This window comes from Falco rusticolus, chromosome 1, assembly GCF_015220075.1.
Source record: "Falco rusticolus isolate bFalRus1 chromosome 1, bFalRus1.pri, whole genome shotgun sequence".
Lineage (NCBI taxonomy): Eukaryota > Metazoa > Chordata > Aves > Falconiformes > Falconidae > Falco > Falco rusticolus.
Genome location: NC_051187.1, coordinates 65625838 through 65648762, shown reverse-complemented (window position 1 = coordinate 65648762; position 22925 = coordinate 65625838). Strand labels below are relative to the sequence as shown.

Sequence of the window (22925 nt, the reverse complement as noted above, 5' to 3'; positions counted from 1 at the left end):
TCTCTGCTCTTGCCCTCAGTGATTTAGATTTCAAACATTAAGAGAATAGGCGTCCTCAAAGGCTGATTTATTCTTAGCTTTCATGCTGTACCACATACACTTCAGCTGATCAAACCTTCCAACATGATTGTGAGGCAGGAAGACAGCAGAGCCACTGAAAGAGTAACTGAGTTAAGGCAGAAAGAGGATCTTGGTTTTGTTGTATGGGATGGTGGTTGCAATGTAAGATAGGAACATTCTTGTGTCTGAAGAGGGTGGAGAAAAAGGGTGACCTCTGTTATCCTATGAGATGTGAGTGAAATTTGCAGGATGCCATTAGTTAATATATTTTGCAGAATACCCTAATTTTGTCATTACCTTGTTAATATTCCCTTGCTTCAATTATATCTGATTTTCTTGTGCATGTTTTATTAACGGAGAGTCATTAATTGCAAAAATATTTGGGCATTTTACAAATCAGGTAAGTTCTTAAAAACTTTATGTGCATCTGTATGTATTTCTATAAAAGCAAACCATGTACTTGCAAACATAGTTAGTTATATCACTAAGTATATAATAATTGAAATAGTCCAATTTCTAAGGCTATGTCAGAGGATAAACAATAGTTGAAAAACCTATACAGAATGAGGACCAAATCCTAAAGCTGAAGTCATAGATTGTGTTTTCTTAAATCACTAAGTTCTTGACAGAACAAATATGTTTGATTTTGGGTTACCTACAGTTTACTTTAGGGAAATTGTATTATGTGAATTTACATAGACAACGTTGTTAAATAGGTTAGGTAACCAATAGTACATATGGGTAATTCTTAATCTGTATGTGAATAATTTAAATCTGACACGTAATTGTGCTTCTGACTTTTTTTTTTTTTTTCCCCTTTTGTAATGATTGGAATTCTGTTGGGGTGTTTTTAAGATGCATTTTGAAAATGGATCATCATTGCCCTTGGTGAGTGTACTATTGGCTTTCTTCTCTCTACTTTCTGATTTGGTAAAATGAACTCTTGATGAGCCTGTTATGAAGGTGATGTTTCTCTATTCCTAGAGTTAGATAAGTGAAGCTGGAAGATTATGTGAAAGTACTGGTCTGGCAGGACCACTCGAGTTATTTACTGTATGTCCTCTTTTCCTAGCATTGAGATGTGGAAAGAAGTTCATATATAATTTTTCTTAGACCTTTGAGTTAGATAACTCCTTGTTTTTACACTTAGGATGAGGTAGACTTCTGGTCAATAAAAAAGCTTCTTTTAAGAATTGCATCTCTTCTTCATGGAAATTGAGTATTACTGTGGCTTAGTTGCATTGAATGATGAAATGCTGTCCTATGTTAAAAGCCCAAGGGAAGGGCTGTGCTTTGTCCCCCTTACTGAAGCTCCCAGGGTAGTTTGAGTGAGCTTGCTGGAAACAGCAGGTTAGCTCTTTTGGTTTTATGGGTTCTTTGTTTTCTTTCATTTTTTTCTCCCCTTTCCCTCCTAGCCTCCCTCATGTTGCTGCTATGTCAGCCTGCGCAGTGGTTTTGTTTACCTGTCTATTCTCAGCAGCCCTTGGACATTGTGGGTAGACAGGATATGTGATAAATTTTTAAAGAATCATAGAATGGTTTGGGTTGGAAGGGACCTTAAAGATCATCTCATTCCAACCCCCCTGCCATGGGCACGGACACCTTCCCCTAGACCAGGCTGCTCAAAGCCCCATCCAGCCTGGCCTGGAACACTGCCAGGGATGGGGCATCCACAGCTGCTCTGGGAAACCTGTTCCTGTGCCTCACCACTCTGATAGTGACATTTTATGTCAGTTTGGCAGGTATCTCACAGAAATAATTAAAGTCAATTGTTTAGTAAGGTCCCCAGTTCAGAGGACTAAGTGGCAGATGGCAGTTCTTCACCACATGAAACTGATCAGAAAAGAATAATCTCCTGTGTTGGTCAAACTGAATAGTAGATGGTTCTAAGCAGCTGGTTTCACCTTCTTAAATCAAATTTCTGGGCAGAGGAGACTCTGTCCTGTGAGGAGGAAAGGCTGCTGAGCTCCTCCTGTTTTGCTTGGTTCTGACTAAAGCCTCTTACATAATGCAATATGATTTAAGAATCTTCCTTTATTTGGCAGCTGCATGGCAGATACAATTGAAATTAAATATTTAACAATATAGGGCAGAGTTCCTTCCTACATATTTTTTTGCTGTAGGGATATTGGCATGTGAAAGTTGATGATGCTTAGTATTCGTTGTGTGCTTCTTAAAAAAGCCAAAACCCACACACATCCCAACTTCCCCCCCTCCCCCCAACCCCAAAACAGAAAAAAAACTGTTGAATTGTTGAATGCAGAACAAATTTTTTAGAAGAAAAACACCTGTTCCCTTTTTTCGGCTCTCTTATAACCATCTTGTAGAAAGCTACAAGAAAAATAGCTGTCAGGCTATTCCTGATAAAATATCAGTGAAAGGTTTTAATATTACTTTTATTATTCATTATTATACACACTTCTTACAAGCTTTATGGTCTGTTTAGGAGTTTTTGGGTTGTCCAGCCTTAGGATACTACATGAAAATACCCATGAAGTAAACTTCAATTTCAGAATAAAAAACCTTTGCATCAAATAACAAATCATAAACAGAGCACTTCAGTGTTGTGTAAAGGGACAGTGAAGTGGTATTTCACTAGGGCATAGACTTCTAGAAGAATAAACCCAGTTTTCCTCTCAGTGGCATTTGCTTATTTTATGTATTTGCAGACTGTTCGTATCCAAACAACATAAACATACCCAGTTGAGGGAGGTTTTACATTGCTCATTGTTTTTAATCTTATAAGCAATGGGTGCAAAAAGAAAAAATAGAAATTGAGAGGATACTTGAAATGCATGTAATGCTTCTTGATGGAGAACTGATCCTTTTGTACTCCAAGTAACAGAAATGCATGAAAAAAAAAAAGAGGTATTATCCGGGTTTATTTTTCCTAATTTGAGTGGATGTCCACAGTTCCTTGCTCACCCTGAAAAAATACCTATGAGGAAGTGACAAGAGAGTTTTGAAATACTGCAGAGATGCTGATCAAACTTTATAGTTTCCTTTAATAAAGACTCATGTTCAGAGGTTCTTTGGGAAATATCATATGGCTCTTTTGCCAACAAAAGCAAGGGTGAAAATTGTACAATAGGTGGTTTTCAGCGCACACACACACACAAAAAACCCCACATCATTAGGTCCACGTCTGCTTTTCGTGTTGGGATTTTTTGGTTGGAGCAAGTTTGGTGGGAAAAAAAATGTATAATGCTTAGGGAGAGCAGGCAGACATTAATGGGAATTACACTATTTTAACATTCTGCTAGGAGAAGCATTTCTGGAGAGAGGACGGGTAAAAATAAGCTAAGGAAGGTAAGGTGAAACATTGGGAAGGCAGAGACAGTAAGCTGGTAGTCATGTCCTAGCCCCAGGTCAGCTATCTTCTGCTTTTTAGGAGGATTTGTATTGGCTATGCGCCTGTGCTAATGGAAGCGCTGTGATAAATGGAAATACTTATTGCTAACGGCCATCTAACTACACTAAAATGTTTAAGTGATGCAGAAATAAAAGCATTAGTGATTTCTATGCTAGTGCTGCTGCTACTCATACTATAATATAGATGGAGCTGCAGACAGGAATGTGATGGCTTGAGACATCACCAAAAATATAATTTGTGTGTAACAACTCTAATACTAACAAGGTGCATTAGGAACACCTTAAGAATAATTTGAAACATCTTTCCTTTGTCTTTTGAGTCATCTGAAAATAATTTAGCGTCTCCTTAGTTCTGTGATGCTTTTTAACTGAGTTGCAACACCTTCAGTGCCTTGCAAGTTATTTCTTTGCCTGCATTTTCAGTAAGCTAACTCTTGAGACACAAAGGGTATTTCTTCTTATTCTACTTAAAAATTAAGTGTTTTAAATGTTATCTGTAACCGATATTGTTAACCTGGACTGTTCTTCTGTATGAATGTTTCACTGCAATAGCACACCATTATTTAGTCAGTTTTCAGTACATTTATCCATTTTACTCTTCATCAGAAATGTTAGACTTCAAATCTAACCACCGTTCTTGGGTTTTATGATTTGATACTGTATGTTCAAATAGTGCAATTACAATTACCTATGAACTCTTCTCTTCCAGTAACAACTCCTCAGTCTGGGGCTTTTTCAAAATTGAAGGGAGCAGAATAATTTATGAAAGTTTATTTTAATATGTGTACTCTATGCAGTAGTGTGAAAGAACAATGAGAAAGAAATCTGTCTTTGATTCAAGAAGCTTCATCTTTGGAGAATAACATTTCACTTCATCCTTCTCATACTAAACAGTGTCATAAAGTAAAAACTGTCCTAAAATAAATACCATGAAAGGAAAATAGGGTTATCATAGAAACTTTGAATCTGAATTGCTTGCAGCTTATCATGGCTTTGCTTGCTTTGACATACTTAATGAAAAAGAACACTTCACTGTGGAAAGTTGTGAATGTACTTTCCAGTAAGAATCATGATGAGCTTAGAAATTTATCTTCTGGGGATTTTAATTGGAACAGCCTGTTGTGAGTCCTTCTTAACTGTAGTTAATACAGATGCTTAGCTATTGCTGCATTTTTAAATGCTGATGCTAAACGTCGTGTTTAGCCAAGGTAGCATGTTTTGTAAAAACAAATCCTCTATTCACCTTGATGATGGGTAACAGTAGTGTACAGTGAAAGTTTATTTGGTATTGTAAGACTTTACCATGTATCCTGCCATTACCATCACTGTCTCCCTAAAGAAGAGAATAGTTGCAATAACTTCTCCTGTACTTCTAGAAGCTGAAGTTGAGACTTACCACGTATTATTATTTTTTGAGAATTATTTTTCACATACAAGTGCTTTCATGGATGTAGTCTTCTCTTAATTAGCTGATCTTTCTGACAGCAATTATCAGTTAGTTAAAGGTATATGGATATGGTGGATTGACCTTGGCTGAACGCCAGGTGCCCCCCAAGCCGCTCTATCCCTCCCCTTCTCAGCAGAACAGGGGGGAGAAAACAAGATGGAAAAAAACCCTTGCAGGTCAAGATAAAGGCAGTTTAATGAAGCAATAGCAAAAGTTGCATGTGTGGAAGTGAAGGAAAACAAAAGATGTTATTCTCTGCTTCCCATCAGCAGGTGATGTTAGGCCACCTCCCGGGAAGCAGGGCTTCGGTACGCATAGTGGTTGCTCGGGAAGACAAACTTCATAAATAACAAATGCCCCCCCTTCCTCCTCCTTTCTCTTAGCTTTTATATCTGGGCAGGTGTCACATGGTGTGGAATATCCCTTTGGTCACTTTGGGTCAGCTGTCCTGGCTGTGTCCCCTCCCAAGGTCTTGCCCACCCCCAGCCTACTGGTGGTGTTGGTGGGGAGGCTGGAGAGCCAGCCCTGATGCTGTGTGAGCGCTGCTCAGCAGCGGCCAAACCACCGGTGTGTTATCACCACCTTTCCAGCTACCAACACCAGCACAGCGCTGGGAGGGCTGCTGTGGGCTCACAGTATTATTTTTCTTTAATTCGTATGTAGAGTTATGTCAAAGTTAGCCGTGTGGTGATAACTGTGGTTAGCTTCTTAATGCAACCAAATAAAAGGAAGAGGAAGCTGTTTACCAATAAACTGTGGGTGGTTCTCCAGTATTTTTAATTTGGTGGATGTAATATAATTACATGTTTAATAGAGCTCTGAAGTTCACAATACGTAATATATTGTCTCTAATGGGAAGATGCTATGGTACTAAATATACCTTAATCGCGTCTTTCTGATCAGTGTATACTAGTTGCTCATTATCATGTATAAATATTTAAAAAATTGGAAACAAGTGAACCTGAAGCCCATAAGTAGAAATGATAAAATGACAATTATTTTAACATTTGGATGTGTATTTGCATGTTGCTAATCTCTTTTATTTGCTGTCATGTTGCCATTGATATGGAATATGTTCTGTTTATTCAGCAGTAGTATTTCTCTCATTATTTTGTGTAAATGTAAGTATTTTAAGGAATCTCCTATGAATACTCTTCAAAATCTTACTGAGAAGTTTTAGTATGTAGTACGCTTAATGAAGGATTATGTGGATTAAATAAGACTGCTTTTATTTTCACCAAATTCAGTTGAGATTCAAATTCTTGGCTTGTACCTGTCCAGTTATATGCAGTGTGCTGAATGGTAAAACATGGATACTTAAACTTACCTACAAACTAAACAAGGAACTGTAACTGCAATCTGGTTACATCTGATGTACTGGGAACAGATTTCATACCATAAGTGAAAACTGAATTTCAGTAAGCTGTTGAAAGTGATATTACCTGATAGAGTTCTCTGGGTTCTCTGAGTTTTTGTGGTGGTGGTGGTGGTTTGGTGGTTTTGTTGGGTTTTTTTTGTTTTGGCTAAAATTACTAATTTGGGAGTTGGAGCTAAATACATTTCAGTAGCTTGAGGCACCAGAGATAGGAAGCAAAAATTGATTTACATGCTGATACTAACTTTTTTAGAGTAACTAAGTTTAATTTTACATTGAGTGAAAGCAAAGCAAATAACTTCCATTACATTCCATTTTTACTTTTCTTTTTTTTTTTTTTGTTATCAGGGTGAACAACTGTGTAGGATTCTCCAATTACAAATTTTTTCTTCTTTTCTTGGCTTATTCGCTACTGTATTGCCTTTTCATTGCTGCAACAGATTTACAGTATTTTATCAAGTTTTGGACAGTAAGTACCCTAATCTATATACTGTCTTTAAGTGTGTGAAGTTACCAAAGTGCAAGAATTCTACAACCTGATACATTGTAATGTAGTATCTCCTAATATGAGGTACAAAATTTTATCTAATAACCATAGCTGTCTATTTTTTTTATTTATCATGGTTTATGAAATTTCACTTAATTCTTCATTATTCTGAAGCTGCATAGAACAAGTATGCAATTATTTTACAAGGGAATGTTTATTATAGATAGGTTTTTTTAACTTTGTTTAATGCTATGCTATGAAAAAGCTTCAGAGAAATTTTCTAGTATTTTAATTATGATTATCTGGGTTTACACATTAGGATATTACCTTCTGAGATTTGCAGTATTTTTGCTATGAATATTCTGAAAAGGCTAATTAAACAAGGCAGTTTTTTAAAGGTAAATTATTCTTCACTAAAAGACACTTCAAACCAGATCCAAATTTCAGATTCTTATTGCCAGTATTTATACTTAATCAATAGATGCTATCACCAACCTAATTGCGTGGCCGTAGGTACATAGAAGGTGTGTAAATCATTTATTCAGACTCTTGCCGTGTAGTACATTTGTGTCTCCACTGATTTGATATGGCTGAATACAGGGTTATTAATAATGAAACTAAACAGCTATTTCCCCAATTCTAATGGCATGATTTTTTTTCATTTTATTTTTAGAATGGTCTTCCTGATACTCAAGCCAAGTTCCACATCATGTTTTTATTCTTTGCTGCAGCAATGTTTTCTGTCAGTCTGTCCTCTCTCTTTGGCTATCACTGTTGGCTTGTCAGCAAGAATAAGTCTACATTAGGTAAATAGATTTGATGCTTCTGTGTTTGACAGCAAAAAGTAAATAATAAAGGTATATTATATGTATGGGGGTAATGGAAAAAGCAGGCAATCCTATAGAGATAGGTTCCTTGGATCCTGGTTAGAAGTGCCCAGATCTGGCGATATCCAGTACTGACTCCCTAGTTCTGCTGCTCCCTGGAAATTTGGACTCTTTTCCTCTTGCCCCAAGGGGCCGAGCTGTTAATGAACTTAGCCTCTTCCTTCCATTTCCTCCCATTCACAGCTTGTTAACAGAAACTGAATAAACAGGAAAAAAAAATAATTGAGGACACTTTGTAATAAGTGTTAGACACATTAACGCATGCTCACACAAGTGCTTCTTGTTTGGCATTCTCAGCTCCCAGGTCAGAGTCCTCTTAATGCAGTGTCTCAATCAGGGCAGTGCCTCCAGCACTACTTTCCCACCCCTGACCCTCTCTTCTTCTAAACTATTGCACATGCAGTAGTTTAGTAACGAAGCCATGACAGCTTTAAGTGGGACTGCTTAAATCATCCTGGGACCTGTTTTCCCAGCCTAACATGGGCATCTGAAAGGGTATTGCTATTTTCCCTTCCCCCTTCTTTAAAACACCTTCTAAATAAAGCATAATACATGTTAAAGGTAATTTCTAGCAGTTCAGAAGGACAGTTTCTGCATGGTTCCAGCATGGTTTGTGTGAGCTGTACTATCAGGACATCAGGACATGGTTTGCCTACTATATATATCCAGTTAAGGGAATTAAATCAGCCACTTGGTGGAAAGTGAATGAGTTTTCTGCTTCAGGCACTTTGCAACACTTGAAGCTATATTTAGCTCTCTTCTCCGGAAATTTAGGTTGGGCGTCCATGGGGAATAATCTGGGTCTACGAGTAAAGTGCTTTCTTTATGCAGCTGTAAAAACACACAATGTTTTCATACCCCAGGGTGTTATAAGCTAGTCCTACTACTAAAGTAGGTTAAGCTTTTCTTCTTTTCCACGACTCTTTCTGTAGTAAACCCTTTGTGTAGATTTTTCTTTCTTGAACACTGTGGTATAGTCACATGCTGAAATCTTCATACAACATGTCAAACCTTCTCAAAAATTGAGTTCCTCACTTTTCCTTGCCTTGATTAGGGAGGAGGCTGAAGAAGGCTTCCATCCTTCCTCAGCCTTAGCACCTCCTCTGCACGCACAGTAACTGTGAGCACTGACTGGCTTTCATGAGTAGACTAGCATTCTGTAATTTGGGCAGTACAGCCTTTTTTCTTGGATGATGGTATGTATCATCAGTGCAATTGCCTAAACATCAGTGTGAAAATTAAACATGCCATCTTGCGAAGAGCTCTAATCTTTTTTTTTTTTCTTTTAAGAGGTATTCAGAGCTCCCATATTTCGTCACAGAACAGACAAGAATGGCTTTAGCTTGGGCTTCAGCAAAAACCTAAGGCAGGTGTTTGGTGATGAGAAGAAATACTGGTTGCTACCTGTGTTTTCAAGGTATGCTCAGTTTTTAATGCTTCATTTGTTGAAACTGTTGAACAATCAGGATCCGCAGGGTTTGGGGGAGGGCGGGTGTTAGTTTTTTGAAATACAGTAATATTCACTTTAGAAAAAAGTTCTTCGAATTTATTTTTTTTTTAATTATGACACTAATTCTGGATTTTTCAGTCTAGGGGATGGCTGCTCCTTCCCAACTTGCCTTGTTAATCAGGATCCTGAGCAAGCTTCCACACCTGTTGGTCTTAATTCAACATCCAAAAAGTAATCTGCTCTCTGTTACTCATTTTAAATAGTCGATACTCTGGTTTTTCCTGTGCACATATAAATAGAACTATGTGTAAGCTACTTAAAAGTGGTAAGCAAACGAAGAGTGTACTATTAATAAATACAAGTCAGATTTGTCGGATTTTAAACTGCTAGACTGTAATTCAGCTAATGCTCAGATTTCTATTTAAAGTTATGGAAATAAGGTGGGGGTTTTACACACACGCGCACACGCACACACACACCCCATCCCCCCCATGTGCTTTGCCTCAGTTTAGTGGCATCCCAGGACCTGAATTTTCCACACCTGCCTAACATTCAGTATCAGCAACATTCTGTTCTGCATCAGAGGCAGTTAGTCAGTGTGTCTGTGATATGCATGTGTCACCTGGCAAGGCTTTTGGGGGAGGCCTGGCTTTGTCATATCTGGTGAAAGATGCTTTGCATGAGGGAATCCCAGGCCTCAGCACTTGTGCCAAAGCACAGGAAGCTGCATGTTAAATACATGTGTGTTGTTTCTGCTGATGATAGGACATATTTTCTTAATCCTTATTCTTTATGGACATGATATTTTTAGTGTAAAAAGTATGCAGATATCGTTAAATAAATAAATATAGTAGTTTAATATTTCATATTGTAACAACTTTGCCACATTTATGTGATGACGTGTGATAAGTATAGTAGACTTGAATATGTGACTAAGAAATCATAATGGGCTCATGCTGACAGTCTTTTTTTCATAAGAGATTTACATGATGTTTCAGCTAGCTTTTTATCGATGTTTTAAATCTCACTTCAGTCATCCATAACTTATATTAGGCAAGAGATTTTGGAGATGTTCTCTCCACTATTTATTATGTCAGGTTTGTTGTAATGGGAGAGAATATGGATAGAGTGCGTTTCAAACTGAAGTACATGTATTACTATATAATAGCTGTCCAAAAAAAAATCAGAATGTTTTCTGGTTCTGAGCTAGGGAGTTGCTTTTAGATTGCGCTTGCATCTGTGACAACTACAGTGTAATGATGTATGTAATGATAAAAGTGTAGTGATTCATCAGAAGAGAAGCAAGGTAAGATAGGGAAAATGCTGTGTACAACAAACTGTAATGTGTGGTAAGATAATGAAAAATTTCTGTAGTTTACTGATGTTCTTTTTATTGGCGTTACAGTGAGAACCACCTGTTCCCTGCAAAGCCATTGCGTGATTCCCAGAGCCACCTGCTTACAGATACACCGTCTTGGTCAGAAACTGGTGTGAAGGCTGAAAAGGGCAAAGTTGGTAAGGAATTGATTTATGTTGCAATAATTACTTTTGTAATGAACTAGTTTTGGAGGATATAGTATAAAAACAACCAAGGTCACTTGGCTTGCATTCATGAACCAAAATTCATAGGAGCTTATTTTAAGCACATGTTTGTAGGAAGTTCCATGTTACCATGCTGCTGTGCCCTTCCCAGTTAAACCTGACCAAGAGATACTGAGAACACTAACACCAGTAGACGCTGATTACGTTTTAGGCTGAGTCTGATAGTTCTTTTGGTGACAAACTGCATATACCAGGATATGATGACACCTTGTTGTGACAGTGAAAAGCTGTGTAATGAACACAGGATAGGAATAGACTTGGTAATAGTGGAATGAAATTAAGATGGATTGTCAATTAAATTAGGGTGCATTATTTGCTGAAATAGGCATGAACCTTTTCCTGTGGAAATATCGTTGTTTGTCTTTACAGGTATGAGCAATCCTGCATTAACCATGGAAAATGAAACCTAATTTCCCTTAAAAGAAATATGTGAATATGTAAGGAAAGGTATGTTAATATTCTCTGTACCTAATATGTTATTCCATGATTTCTTACCACTTGAAGAATGCACAAAAGAAAATTACTAAAGCACTTCCTGTCTGTTTTCTTTTTTATTATTTAATTCTTTTTACCATGAGTAGTAGCAGATGAATTCATAGTTTTAAACTAAACCTCCTGTTTCTTGATGTGTCATGCTTGCAAGATAGTTTGACCTTTATACCCATTGCTTTTAGGTAATATTCAAAAATATTACTATTATTCCTTTCCTTACAATAATGAATTTGTGACTATTCAAGCTGTCCAGCAAATATTTCTAAAGCAAAGTCTGAAAATTATGTTAGTTCTTAACACAACAGTCATAACTCAGCCTTCTAAAGCAGGTAAAGGTCTACCAGACGATGAAGGAAAAAAGAAAAAAGATTTATTCTAATATATAAGCTATTAGAAGCTTGTTCTTCTATGCCAGGTACTCGGCTCCATCCTATTTAATAATCACAAAGTGTTGCCTACTGAAGACAAAATGTGTCCATATGACTTGCTGAGCATTTAGTCACCTATTGTCAAAACCAGCTGAGATTTGATTTCTTGCATTGATATTTTGCAGCACAGAGTTCATAGAAGGCAGGTTTGACAAGCAGCTAGTAAATCCTGTTAACATACCTAAGAGGAGACCTTAACTCCGTTGCAGGCAATGAACACAATTGATCATCATAGTCACTTTAGTATTTGAAGATTTCTAACACCTCCAAAGCTTATGGAAATCAATTATTTCATATTTAAAGCTGGATAAAAGCTTTTACTCCAACCCTAAGAGTTTCAGCATACCAAGTAATTTACTGTTTTCCAACAACATTGGAGGAGTTACTCCAGCGAGGTCATTTCCATCTTTGCTATTGGAAGCACGCTTATCAGTCAGCCTGAAAAAGTGTCTCAAGTGGATGTCCTTCATTTGTGTGTGACTTGCCTCCTGGACATGCTGTCATGGCTGTCAGGTTGCTCTCGATCACTCCTGGAGGAATTAGGGGGCGTGGAAAGCCATCAGAGAACTGCAGTGATCATTACTAGACCCATCAGGCATGGTATTGCACTGTCAAGGCAGATCATGAAAATGGTAGGTGTGCAGATACTAACAGGTGGCCTGTAGCTTGGACCAAAAAGGTCCCAAAAGTTCAGTTGGATTCATCAGAGAAAATTCTTGAGCCTTACTTTCTGGCTTTGTGCTAAGTGGTGGATGAAGACACAGATGGTTCCAGATATAGGTACATCTACAAACTTGCTGATGGTGTGAAGTGTTAAAGTGTTGAAAACGTGGGAGTCAAATGAACAGAGTTAAGGAGACGAGCGAATGAAACTTTGAGATTGGTTGTACCCTTAGCTCTGTCTATATGGCACTTAAAAGACTCTGGAGATGTAACAAAAAACCTATATTACTGTATGTATACATATCTATATCTATATCTATATATATCTGACATACAGTCGCTGGAATAAGAGCCCTTATATAAAAACTGGTTTACTTTTTTTTTTAAACTACTTTGCATTTAACTTCATTACTTTATTGTCAGTATTTGAGTTATATTTGTTCCTAGGGAGTGAATAGAATACTTTAATAAAGACGCTGAAGTCACAACAACAAAACAAACAAATTTAATCTTTGACATGAAAAACACAGGCCACAGCCCCTGCCAGTGTATTAGAAATTTGAATTTCTGTCCCAGCTAAGGGTATGTTCAATATTCTGTAACCTGCGATCCTTTATAGTTAATCAGGGGACTAATTACTGAGATTGCCAGATGTGGTTTACATTAATGTAATTGAGAATTAATTTTAATGATATTGGTACCTGGAAGCACTGTAAAAATAGCTCACTTCATATTATAAACTGGTGGCCTGCTTGCTATGTAGTCGGTTTTTAATCACTGTCATCCTGAGGTGAATTAATAACCTAACTGTGAACAGTCTGTGTTTCTCTTCATTCAGCTGTTGTTCACTTTCCCCTTCGAGCTGATAAGACTCATTACAATAACTTAATTTTCAAGTGTTCTTCAATTCTAACAACTTATTTTGTGATGAACTTTCTGTTCCAGTTCAAGAAAAAGCTGTCGCTGGAGGAAGACAGATTCTTCCAAATATCAGCCCTGTTGGCCAGCTGCTCCTGTCTGCTCCTGTGTGGATGTGCTCAGAAAACAAACTGACAGATGATTAGCTGTCTCCATGTCACTGCTTGAAACATGAAACTAAACATACTATTTCTGAACCATATAAAATGTTTCAGCTTAAAGTTACTGACTTTGAATGGTGAAGGGTGACTGAGTATTAGGAAATGAAAACAAAGAAACGGAGTCTGAGTTTACAGTTGTAAAAATTCAATGGCTGGTTTTACTTCAGCATTCAGCACAAGATGTGACCTTCTTATGTATCAGTCCATGTTCTTGCCTTGGTTTTGAAAATTCACCTGATAATTCAAATTGCTGTAAGTAGTTTACTTTAAAATCAAATTTTTGCACTACTGGCTTTATGAACTGGGAGAACGCCAGTGTCGATCAGAAATAATTTAGTGGTTTAGTGGACTGTATTTTCTTTGGAGTGCTTGATAGGTGACTTTCGAAGATAAGAACACCCAAGTGAAGTGTCTGACTATTTTTGGAACATTTTTGGAAAACATTGCAAAAGCTCGATTTTTCCCTCAGAATCTGCACTATCGATAGTTTGAAAAGCTGTGGAGGGGAAAAAATCTCCTTTGTTAATTGAATGCTACAGTGGGTCACTGGTAAGTGGAGCGATAAAAAGCCTGCATTCAGATAGGGAATATATAAATGAAGCTGGTGAGCTGGGGATTTTGATGGGATCTATACAGGGAAGTGCTGAAATGGGGATTTTTTTTGTCTCATTTGGAGCCATTAACACATTCAGGAAATTAATGTTGGCACATAACTTTGATCCAAAAGGCTTTTTACCAACCTATGTTCCTGAGGGCCACTGTCTTTCAAAATCCTAGTTTCTTATTAATCAGTAGTTGTCTCAGATTTCTTTTTCCACTTATTAAGACACTGCCTTTCTTACTGCATAACTTAATGAATATCCTGTAAAATCAAGCAGACTTACTGTTATAACTTGTGATATTTGCATTTACAGGATAACAGATGTTTGATTGCAATACCAAAAAGCCAAGCTGCTGCACATAGGAAACCCCCTCCAGTTAAGTTAGGAAGTAGCAGCTTTCTTAGGATCAGAGTTTAATGGCCAGATAATAAATAGCATTACCAACCTTAAAAGTCAAGGAATTTTCAGCAACCCAAATCTAATTGTCTTGTGCCTTTTGCATACACTACATTTATGGTATCAGTGTTTACATTTAAATGCAAATTGTTATTCTGGAAACAACTTTAGGAGGAACTTTGTTATGCTTTCTAGGTGGCTAGATAGAGACTAGTCAAAAAAAAAAATAGTGAAAACCTCTCAGACTAAGCTTAGTTCAGTTGGAGCAGAAAAGTACTTCTGCTATCAACTGAGTTACTTAGCAGGTTGGCTTGCAGTGTAAAGATGCCAATTGTTTGTTAAGAAAACTGGCAGCAGGACTAAGTGACCAATTTCAGAAAGCAAAAGTCTCACCATTAACTCTTCTACAGGCAGATAACTTTAAAATTTGTCTTTCCTGGGTTTACAACTTAAGTGATAGCTGTTGGAGCACAAATGTGGCTTTTTTTCCTAGTGAGGGAAAATGTATTTATTTTACTTTTTTTAAAAAAAAAAACAACTCAAAATTTTACCAGCCTGAAAACATGTGTTTCTTGCCAGAAGTGCCAGAGTGTGGATCCCTTTACATAGAACACCTTTTTTAAACTAGCATGAAGGTAGCATACAGTTTACATGATGCCTGCAGACATCTAGCAACCAAAAGTTTTTCGCAGCTATTTATTCAGTATTGTTCTGTCAGCTACACCTGGTATTAGTGTTTGTTTAAAGGCTAACTTGTCAAGGGATAATCAGGGGAGAGGGAAAATATATTTTTTAACACTTCAGGTTCTCTATCATCTGTAGAGTCTTGTTTTTTAAGCAGTTAGTCAGTGTGGTTTGTCATGGAGCATGCATGTGAAAATTCTGAGTAAAAAGTTGAAATTCAGCTTCAGTGTTACTTGCTCCATGTTTTTATGTAAAGAAAAAGTACAGGTTTCTTCCCCAGCAAAACTTGTAATGGAAATGGATCCCTCCAGTACAGATGTCAGGCTCCCTGGCTGTGTCCAGGGCTCTGAGAGCTCTGGGTAAGGCTAGGGATCAACGTAGGGAAAGGGCAGGGATAAAGGATCAAGAAATGCCTGGCTTCTCCATGTCTCAGAAGTCACACTTGGAAAGCACAATAGCCCTAAATAATCTGCAGCTTCGATGCAGCCAGAGGCTGTCCCTCTAGGAGAAGACGGAGGCATGGGAAACACACTGACGAAGGGAGAAGGGGAAAGAGGAATGACAGTAGCTCTGAAGTAAATGTTAGCAGATCTGAGCCGGAGGGCTGTAACTGCAGCGGCGCTCTGGGTGGTCACGAGCCATGCCTCTGTGCAGAGCACTGTCGACAGGCTTTTGAGGGTTCCTTGCAGTTCTGACTGTGTAGAACATGGACAAAAGTGAGCTAATCGTGCTCCAAAGTATAATTTCTGATATTACTATGTTCTTGGCTTTAAGCTCTCTAATACTTTATATAGCAAAGTGAAAATGGGTCTTTTTGACATATTGTCATTGAGCATTGACGCTGTTACAATGCACGCAGGAGAATTTGCAAAGAGGTAAGGGGAGGAAGGATGCAGTGTTTGTCTGCTTACACTGATTCCCCTGTTCTTTATATATATATTCTTGCTAGGCACTTTACTACAGCCTTTTGTGTAATTTCTGTATTTTTTTTAAAGACTGCTTTTTACCTATTGTACAGTTACTAATCTACTTTTTTGCTAAAAACAAAATAATAGCCCTGATATTGTCCAGCAGTATGACTGCATTTCAAGCTTCAGTGGAAGCTGGATAAATTCTACAGACCTCTCAGACGGGCCCGAGTCCCTAATGACAACACAATTGAATTTATTTTGTATATATGTAAACAGCCATATGAATCGTAGCCCCTCACACGCCTAAGAAGCTTCCTTAATATGTAGGTTAGAACAAGTCCCATACATGTCTGCACCAGAAGTGGTGGTTCTAAGTCAGTTGATGTACTGGTGGTAGAGTCTGCACAGAGAACTATTTTTATTAAGAAAATGGAACACCTAGATGTTGGCAAGCTCCTCCCGCTGAGCAAATAGACACAGCTGCTACTATGCACTTTAATTCTTGAGAGAAAAACACTGTCCACTTCAAGCTGCAGATGGAAAGGTCTTTAGTAACCTGTAGCTGCGGCAGGTAATTAATGAAACACTGCTAATTATTTTTAACTATGTACTTAAAATCAGGGCCTTCAAGCAAGAGTTCAGGAAGGTTGCAAGGAAGCAAGTTTGTTTTAGTGCGTGGTATGCTGTAGCTGTTACACAGTATTTGGACTGAGAGTTCTTGCCCAGATTCAGTTGACTGGTGTTCTGGAATGGGGGAGGAATATATTTCTACATAAATTTAGTGTATAACTTTGCCACTTGTTAATGTATTGCTCACATAAATAAATGCTTCATGTTCAGCATTTCATGTACACAGTAGTCATTGGACACACCGCTTTCAGTTTACTGGCGGCGTGCCTGAACAGCAGAACAGGATCACAAATACGGCTTCATTAACAGCATCGCTGCTCCGAGTGTGCCCTCTCACCCCTTCACCAGCTGCCTTCAACTTTTCTGGGTGAGTTTTCCCTCCCCAGTGCCGTTGCTAGATCCCTAGCACCTCACACAGCACCCACACTGTGAAACGGGGTAAGGGAGAACCAGAAGCCTTCTCAGTCTTTCATGGGTGAAATGCTCCGTGCCTTCATGCTGGCAGAGCAGAGCTGTACTCCTTTGGATACTGTTGAAGGCCATCAAGATGGAATTTTGTCCCAAAAAATAGGGGCTTCTTAAGCCCACCTCGCTTTATAGAACTGAGGTGCAAGGAAGGGAAGTGCATTACCAGGGTTGTCACCCACAGCAGCTTTGCTTTGTGAGGGCTCTCCCATCCTTCCCCCAGCAGACTCCTCTCACCTGCCTGACTTACCCCTCCTGGCACTTGACTAACAGTCTCCCCTGGGAAAGCACTGGATCCAAACCTGGTGCCAGTGGAATGAAACTGTCTACTCTGGGGCCTCTAAAATGCAGGACCAGGGCTGTAAAGGTGAAAGCACCTCTCACTTGTCCCAGTTCAGGTGTAACTGCAGGATATGCTCAAAGTTTCTCCCACTTTTTATTTAAAACCCTTCCATAAATATTTGTATTGAACCATATGCAAACATTCTCATCCAAAATAAGACTAAAAGAACATGCTGCTATAGTGTATGGGTGGGGGTGTCTGTTGCCATTTCCCTTGCAGCCAGCTAGCCCTCGTTCATCTGTGACCGGGTAGGAAGACAGGAAAAGCAGCAGCCTTGTGGGGTGAAATTTTGAGCAGGTGACATCTGATATAACCAAGGAAAGCCTTGCCTACTTTCCCTTTGCAGTTTTTCTTTGTTCTGTTTTTAAATTTTTGATCATCATTCATCTCTCTCTTCCCCTTCCCTTCCACAGACTGTACATTTCAAAGTGGAACTTTTCAATTGGTATCCGCATCCTCTTTATTCTTTTCCCTCCCAAGGTTTATTCCAGAGATGTAATATCTTCATTTCTCCAAGTTTTCCTAATGGCACCCATCACTGAAATACAGTAACTCAGTCATCCTGAAATCTGGCTGCGTAGTTTCCAGTATTTGGGGCAATGATTACATGCTTCAGCTTAGATCACTGTAAGCTTCTCAAGCAGATGGGCCCAACAGTTTGATTGCAGCAGTTGGAATAGTGTGCTGTGAGCCACGTCCCCTTTCCCACCTCCTGCACACTCACAGTTTAACTGATTGGCATAACTGGAACAGACCCAACACTTCCTGACAGTCACCATTTTATGAAGTCATTTGCCTTTTTTTCTTCTGAAAACAGGGTGATTCTCAGTTCACCTAAGAAGGAGCCCGAGGTGCAAAGACAAAATAGACTGTATGCAAACAAGTGTTACAGCCTGAATGACAGGAACCTATTTCCAGGTATTTTCTCTATTGTATCCCAGATTAAACTGACCCGTAGTTTAGAGAAAAGCAGTAGCTTAGTGATGGTATAAGCACACTAGCAATTAACCTTCACATAAAGCACTACTGAAGATACTACAGGATAGACTCAGAGGGACAAGAACGAAGGAAAACAGAGCACCTGCAAAGCTCAGCTATTACGTGATGAAAGGTAAATAAAAGATACTGCCAACTGTAACCACAGCTCCAGTTTGCTGCCCTGTAAGAGATAAAGCATAATCTCTGTAATGCAGCTCAAAAAGTTCAGCTGTTGCCAGTTTCCATCTGATGCAGAGAAGGGAAGGCTTCCTCTCACCTCCCTCCATCTCTTTCCCTAACATTATTCCAACACAGGTAATGGAGGCAAGTGACTCATGAACGCAGGAAAGAGCAGGCTCAGGCAAGGCAATTCTCCCACTTCAGCAGAGGCAGGAAGAAAGGGGAAAGAAAGAAAAGAAAAAAAAAAAAAAAAAAAAAGAGAGAAGCCTGATCTGTGCTGGCAGAAAAAGGACAATCCAAGCCTCTGCAGAAATTGGATCTTCACAGTTGGCACCAATAAGCACATCTCATTCCCAACCCAAGACTGCTAAAAAACCAGGAGAATCCTCCTCATTTCTCTACTACACCTAGTCAGGCAAGAGGGAGGAAGACACCAAAACAGTCTCCTATAAACTAACAAAGGTACACAAGTTCAGATATAGCAGAAAGAGAACGTCATGGTATGACTAGGAAAGTATGCTGTGACAACTGATGCCTGTAAAAAAAAAAATTGAGTTGTTTTGTTTGGGAGATCTTGTTCAAACTCTACAATTTGTGGTAGTCAGACAAATACCAGTAGCTCCATTGGAGGCTTTTGGCTTTCTTTGCTGTCACTGAGTTGGTGGTGTCTAATAAAAACCTCAAGAAGCCAATTTTATTTAAAAATCCATTACTTTGAATAATTACAAGTTAATAAACTGGCATAAACCCCTGCCATCCTAAATCCATTAACACAATGTGAATCTTAAACTCCCAGGGAAGTTCTACAAACTGATTCGCTACAGAATCCACTTCTTCCTTTCAATGCACTTAACTAGTTCAGGTGAGTTGTTAGTTAATTCAAGGTTGAGAACCCAATTGGGAGTTTAAAACAGAGGACACAAACACATGTTCTCAAGTAAAAATTACATGGGGGAAAAAACTCTAAAAACACATCAGCAAAACAAAAACGGATACACCATTGGGAAGTTTAAGTGAAGATGCAGGGGCTTAAGTTTGAAGGTTCCCCCCCCGCCCCCCCCCCATCTTTGAATGGCATATTTGTTAGTATGTAGCACATTTAAAATAAATAAAACCAGCAACATTTGGCCTTATGAAGCCACTTCCATTCTGTGACTGGTCAATGAACCCCTTCAATGGAAGGCAGCTCCGAGAAATACAGGCAAGGATGGTGTGCTCATGAAGCTCAGAAAAGAACCTAGGCAGTGACCACAGCTGTCACCAAAGAAACTGATCTCAACACCAAGGGGACCAGAGATAGTCTTTGCAGTAAACAAACAGCTGTATCAGTTGAGTGGGTCAACTGGTTACGTAGCTGGCCTTCCCCAAAATCATCAACAGGAAGTATCATCTTCCTGAGCCAGCCACACCAACATGGGGGTACGTGGAGGTGGCCCAGCCCAACAGAGTGAAAAACTGAACATCCAGTAAAACCAGCTCCGAGGAGAGCAATGGGCTTGAGCTGGCTTCACCCCGTGTGTTCCTTCCTGGCAACTGGGACCATCCAACACTGATGGTGAGCATGGCACAGAGATCGGTAAAGGGAATGACGTTCGTATTGCGATTCAGCTATATATACACAATTGCCATGTTGTTTGTGTTGTGATTTCTTCAGCATAATGCTGTATCACTTCTCTAAATCAAAATCCCACATAAATTATCTTCAACTAAGTGCGTTTGTACTGAAGCATTAAGCCTTCCTCATGTGGAATATCTAAAACCACCTCACCAGGGAGTACTGGACTAACACACTTACTTTGCCAGCTGATTCAGTTAGCCCATCGCCTATTTTTTCTAAGCGACTGCAAAAGGGTTATGCAAGAGTTTCATAGACCTGAACAAGTATGTTAAAGTTCTTACTCACAAACATTCAGCCAGCATGACTGAATGCAAGACTTGCGAAGGGCCAATATTTATAAGCTAGGTTACTTGAAACTATTAAATGAAAATACTATAAAATTATATTATCTGCTATGTGGGTTTATGAGACAACGACACCTCAAAAGAGAGGTTTGATTCTGTAACTTTGGTTCTGAAGTACACGCTTACTTAGGGCGGTGTTTAAGGTTACTCACCCAGCATAAGAATTAGTATACACCAGTGCCGTGCAATTAGCAGAAACACAACTTTTAACCCAGCAGAAATAATTCTCAGCTAGATGTACGTACAGCTAAGCGTTCTTGTTATCAACCAGCTTCTCCCACCGTAACCAACCCTCCTTTTAAGGCATTACTCAGACCCACTGCTTGCTCTCTGTAATTGTTTAGGCTCCCACATTTCAAGCACTACGAGTGGAATTATCTTTGATACAGTAACATTAAACTGAAAAAAAATTAAGGAACAGCAACCGATTCCCCAAGGCACACCGTCTCTTTTACTTCAAGAACTTGACGTGCCCCATTACCTGAAAGTGGAATCAACCACATCTCTTGTTCTTTCAGCAAAAAACAACATTGAAAAGCAAAAGCCTACATGAGGAGGCAAAGCATGGACCTGAAACAGAACAGGCTGGCTGCATGCGTTACGTCTTCCAGTACGTGCTACACGACATGAAGGAACCAGTCTTCATTGCGTGGGCTGTCCTCCGGGTGACCAATAAGCCCACGTACCTTGGGGGTGCAGAACACCCACACTTACACCTCAGACACAAGGATCCAGAGCAGGCTACGTAAGTGTAGACTCAGTGTGCTCTAGTGTCACGGAAGAGTTAGCACTGGAAGGGACCTGTGGCCATCTAGTTCAATATACCTGCTCAAAAGGAAGGTAAAATACAGCAAGCTAGTCAGAAATTATTTCCCCTTCATAAATCCAGGCTGCCTGCTTCCAACCAGCTTCTTAATCCTAGAAACCGCTTCCAAACACAGAACGGCTATCTGCTCTATCACCTTCCCAGGGATCGAGGTGAGGTCGACTGGCCTACAGCACCCCGCATTCTCCTTGCCCTTCTTGAAGGAAGGGGTGACATCTTCCACTCCTCAGGAAACTATCCTGTCACCACGGCCAGTCAAAGATAATGAGAGCAGCCTCGCGATGACAGCAGTCAGCTCCCTCAGCACCGGTGGGTGCACCTTAACAGGTCCTCCAAAGTTCTTTATGCCCAATTTGTTTGTATGTTCCTAACCTGAACCTCTGCTACCAAGGATAAGTCTTCCTTATTCCGGACTGTCCTCAGACCTGGAATTCCAGAAGGCAAGTCTTAAGAGTAAAAACTAAAGCAAAGGCGGCATTGAGGACCTTGACCTTTCTCACGTCCTTTGTCACTACATCTCCTGCTGCCATTCAGCAGTGGTCTCACATTTTATCTTTCCTTGCTCCTGGTGTCCCTGTAGAAGCTTTTCTTATTGCTCCCTCACCAGATTCAACTCCAGGTAGACTCTGGTTTTCTTAACCTTCAGTGACAGTGTCATCTGTCCGTGCTTCCATCTTCCGTACACTTTTCCTGTGTTTCACTTTAGTCAAAAGCTCCTTGTTCATCAATGCAGCCTTCTTCCCACTTCTGTTTGATTTCCTGCGTGAGGGAATTAAGCATTCTTGAGCTTGGAGCAACCAGTCAGATTTGGTTAGAGAAAGTTCTTGGATGTCAGAGGTTATAGGTCATCCCCAAATTCATACGGGGAAAAGCCTCAAATACTCTGAATGTTCCAGCCTTATTTTCTTCCATCTCAAAAGATCCTTCTTGCCTAATTTCAATGAGCAAAGGGATTAAATGCTTACGCATCTGACTCCAAAAGCCAAAAATACAAATAACTAAAAAAAAAAAAATAAAAATCACAGGTTTTGATACTGCCTTTCTTCTGACAAACCTACTCAAAACAACAATGTATTTTAAATGGATTGGAAAGAGCAGAGGCCTGGAAAGAGTATTCTTGTCTCTGAACAGAAAAAGGTACATATCTAGACAGCTGGAACTGTGCACGCACATTTATTTTTGCAAAAGCAATTAAAGCTGTCCACTTTGGAAACAGATTTCAGGCTCTGCAGTTTACAAGTAACAGTCCTACACATAAGAAGTTACTTTTTTCATAATCTCTACAGTTTACCATTTAAATCACTCCCTAATGGAAACTAAATTAATTTTGCCACGGAAACTGAATGATGCACATATATCCCCCCAGCTGTAAGCAACTCTCAACAGATTACATTGATCAGACTAAGAGCTCTCACACAGAATAAAGCATAATCTTAGTTTCACACTGATCAGTGGCTTTTGAGAAAATCTTTTCTCACATGAATTACACTAAAGAGTAGAATAAAAGTCAAATGCCTCATGAGAATTTTAGGCTAGGGCTTAAGCAAACTCAGCCTGATCCTGCAGACTGCATGCTCATTAGCAGCGGGGACAAGAGACACACACC

General features: G+C 39.3%; 1 protein-coding gene across 2 annotated transcripts in view; it reads left to right on the top strand.

Moving 5' to 3' along the window:
- ZDHHC2 (zinc finger DHHC-type palmitoyltransferase 2) overlaps window positions 1-16777 on the top strand; it is a 35772-nt gene extending 18995 nt beyond the window's left edge. The window contains exons 6-13 of one of the 2 annotated variants that reach the window (XM_037382314.1): window positions 916-948; window positions 6603-6723; window positions 7415-7547; window positions 8919-9045; window positions 9217-9309; window positions 10484-10593; window positions 11050-11127; window positions 13209-16777. In XM_037382314.1, the coding sequence (XP_037238211.1) occupies window positions 916-948; window positions 6603-6723; window positions 7415-7547; window positions 8919-9045; window positions 9217-9309; window positions 10484-10593; window positions 11050-11090 (658 nt within the window). In that variant the 3' untranslated portion in view covers window positions 11091-11127; window positions 13209-16777. The remainder of the gene's footprint in view (window positions 1-915; window positions 949-6602; window positions 6724-7414; window positions 7548-8918; window positions 9046-9216; window positions 9310-10483; window positions 10594-11049; window positions 11128-13208) is intronic. The other variant, XM_037382319.1, reaches the window with a different exon arrangement.
- The last annotated feature ends 6148 nt before the right edge of the window (window positions 16778-22925 follow it).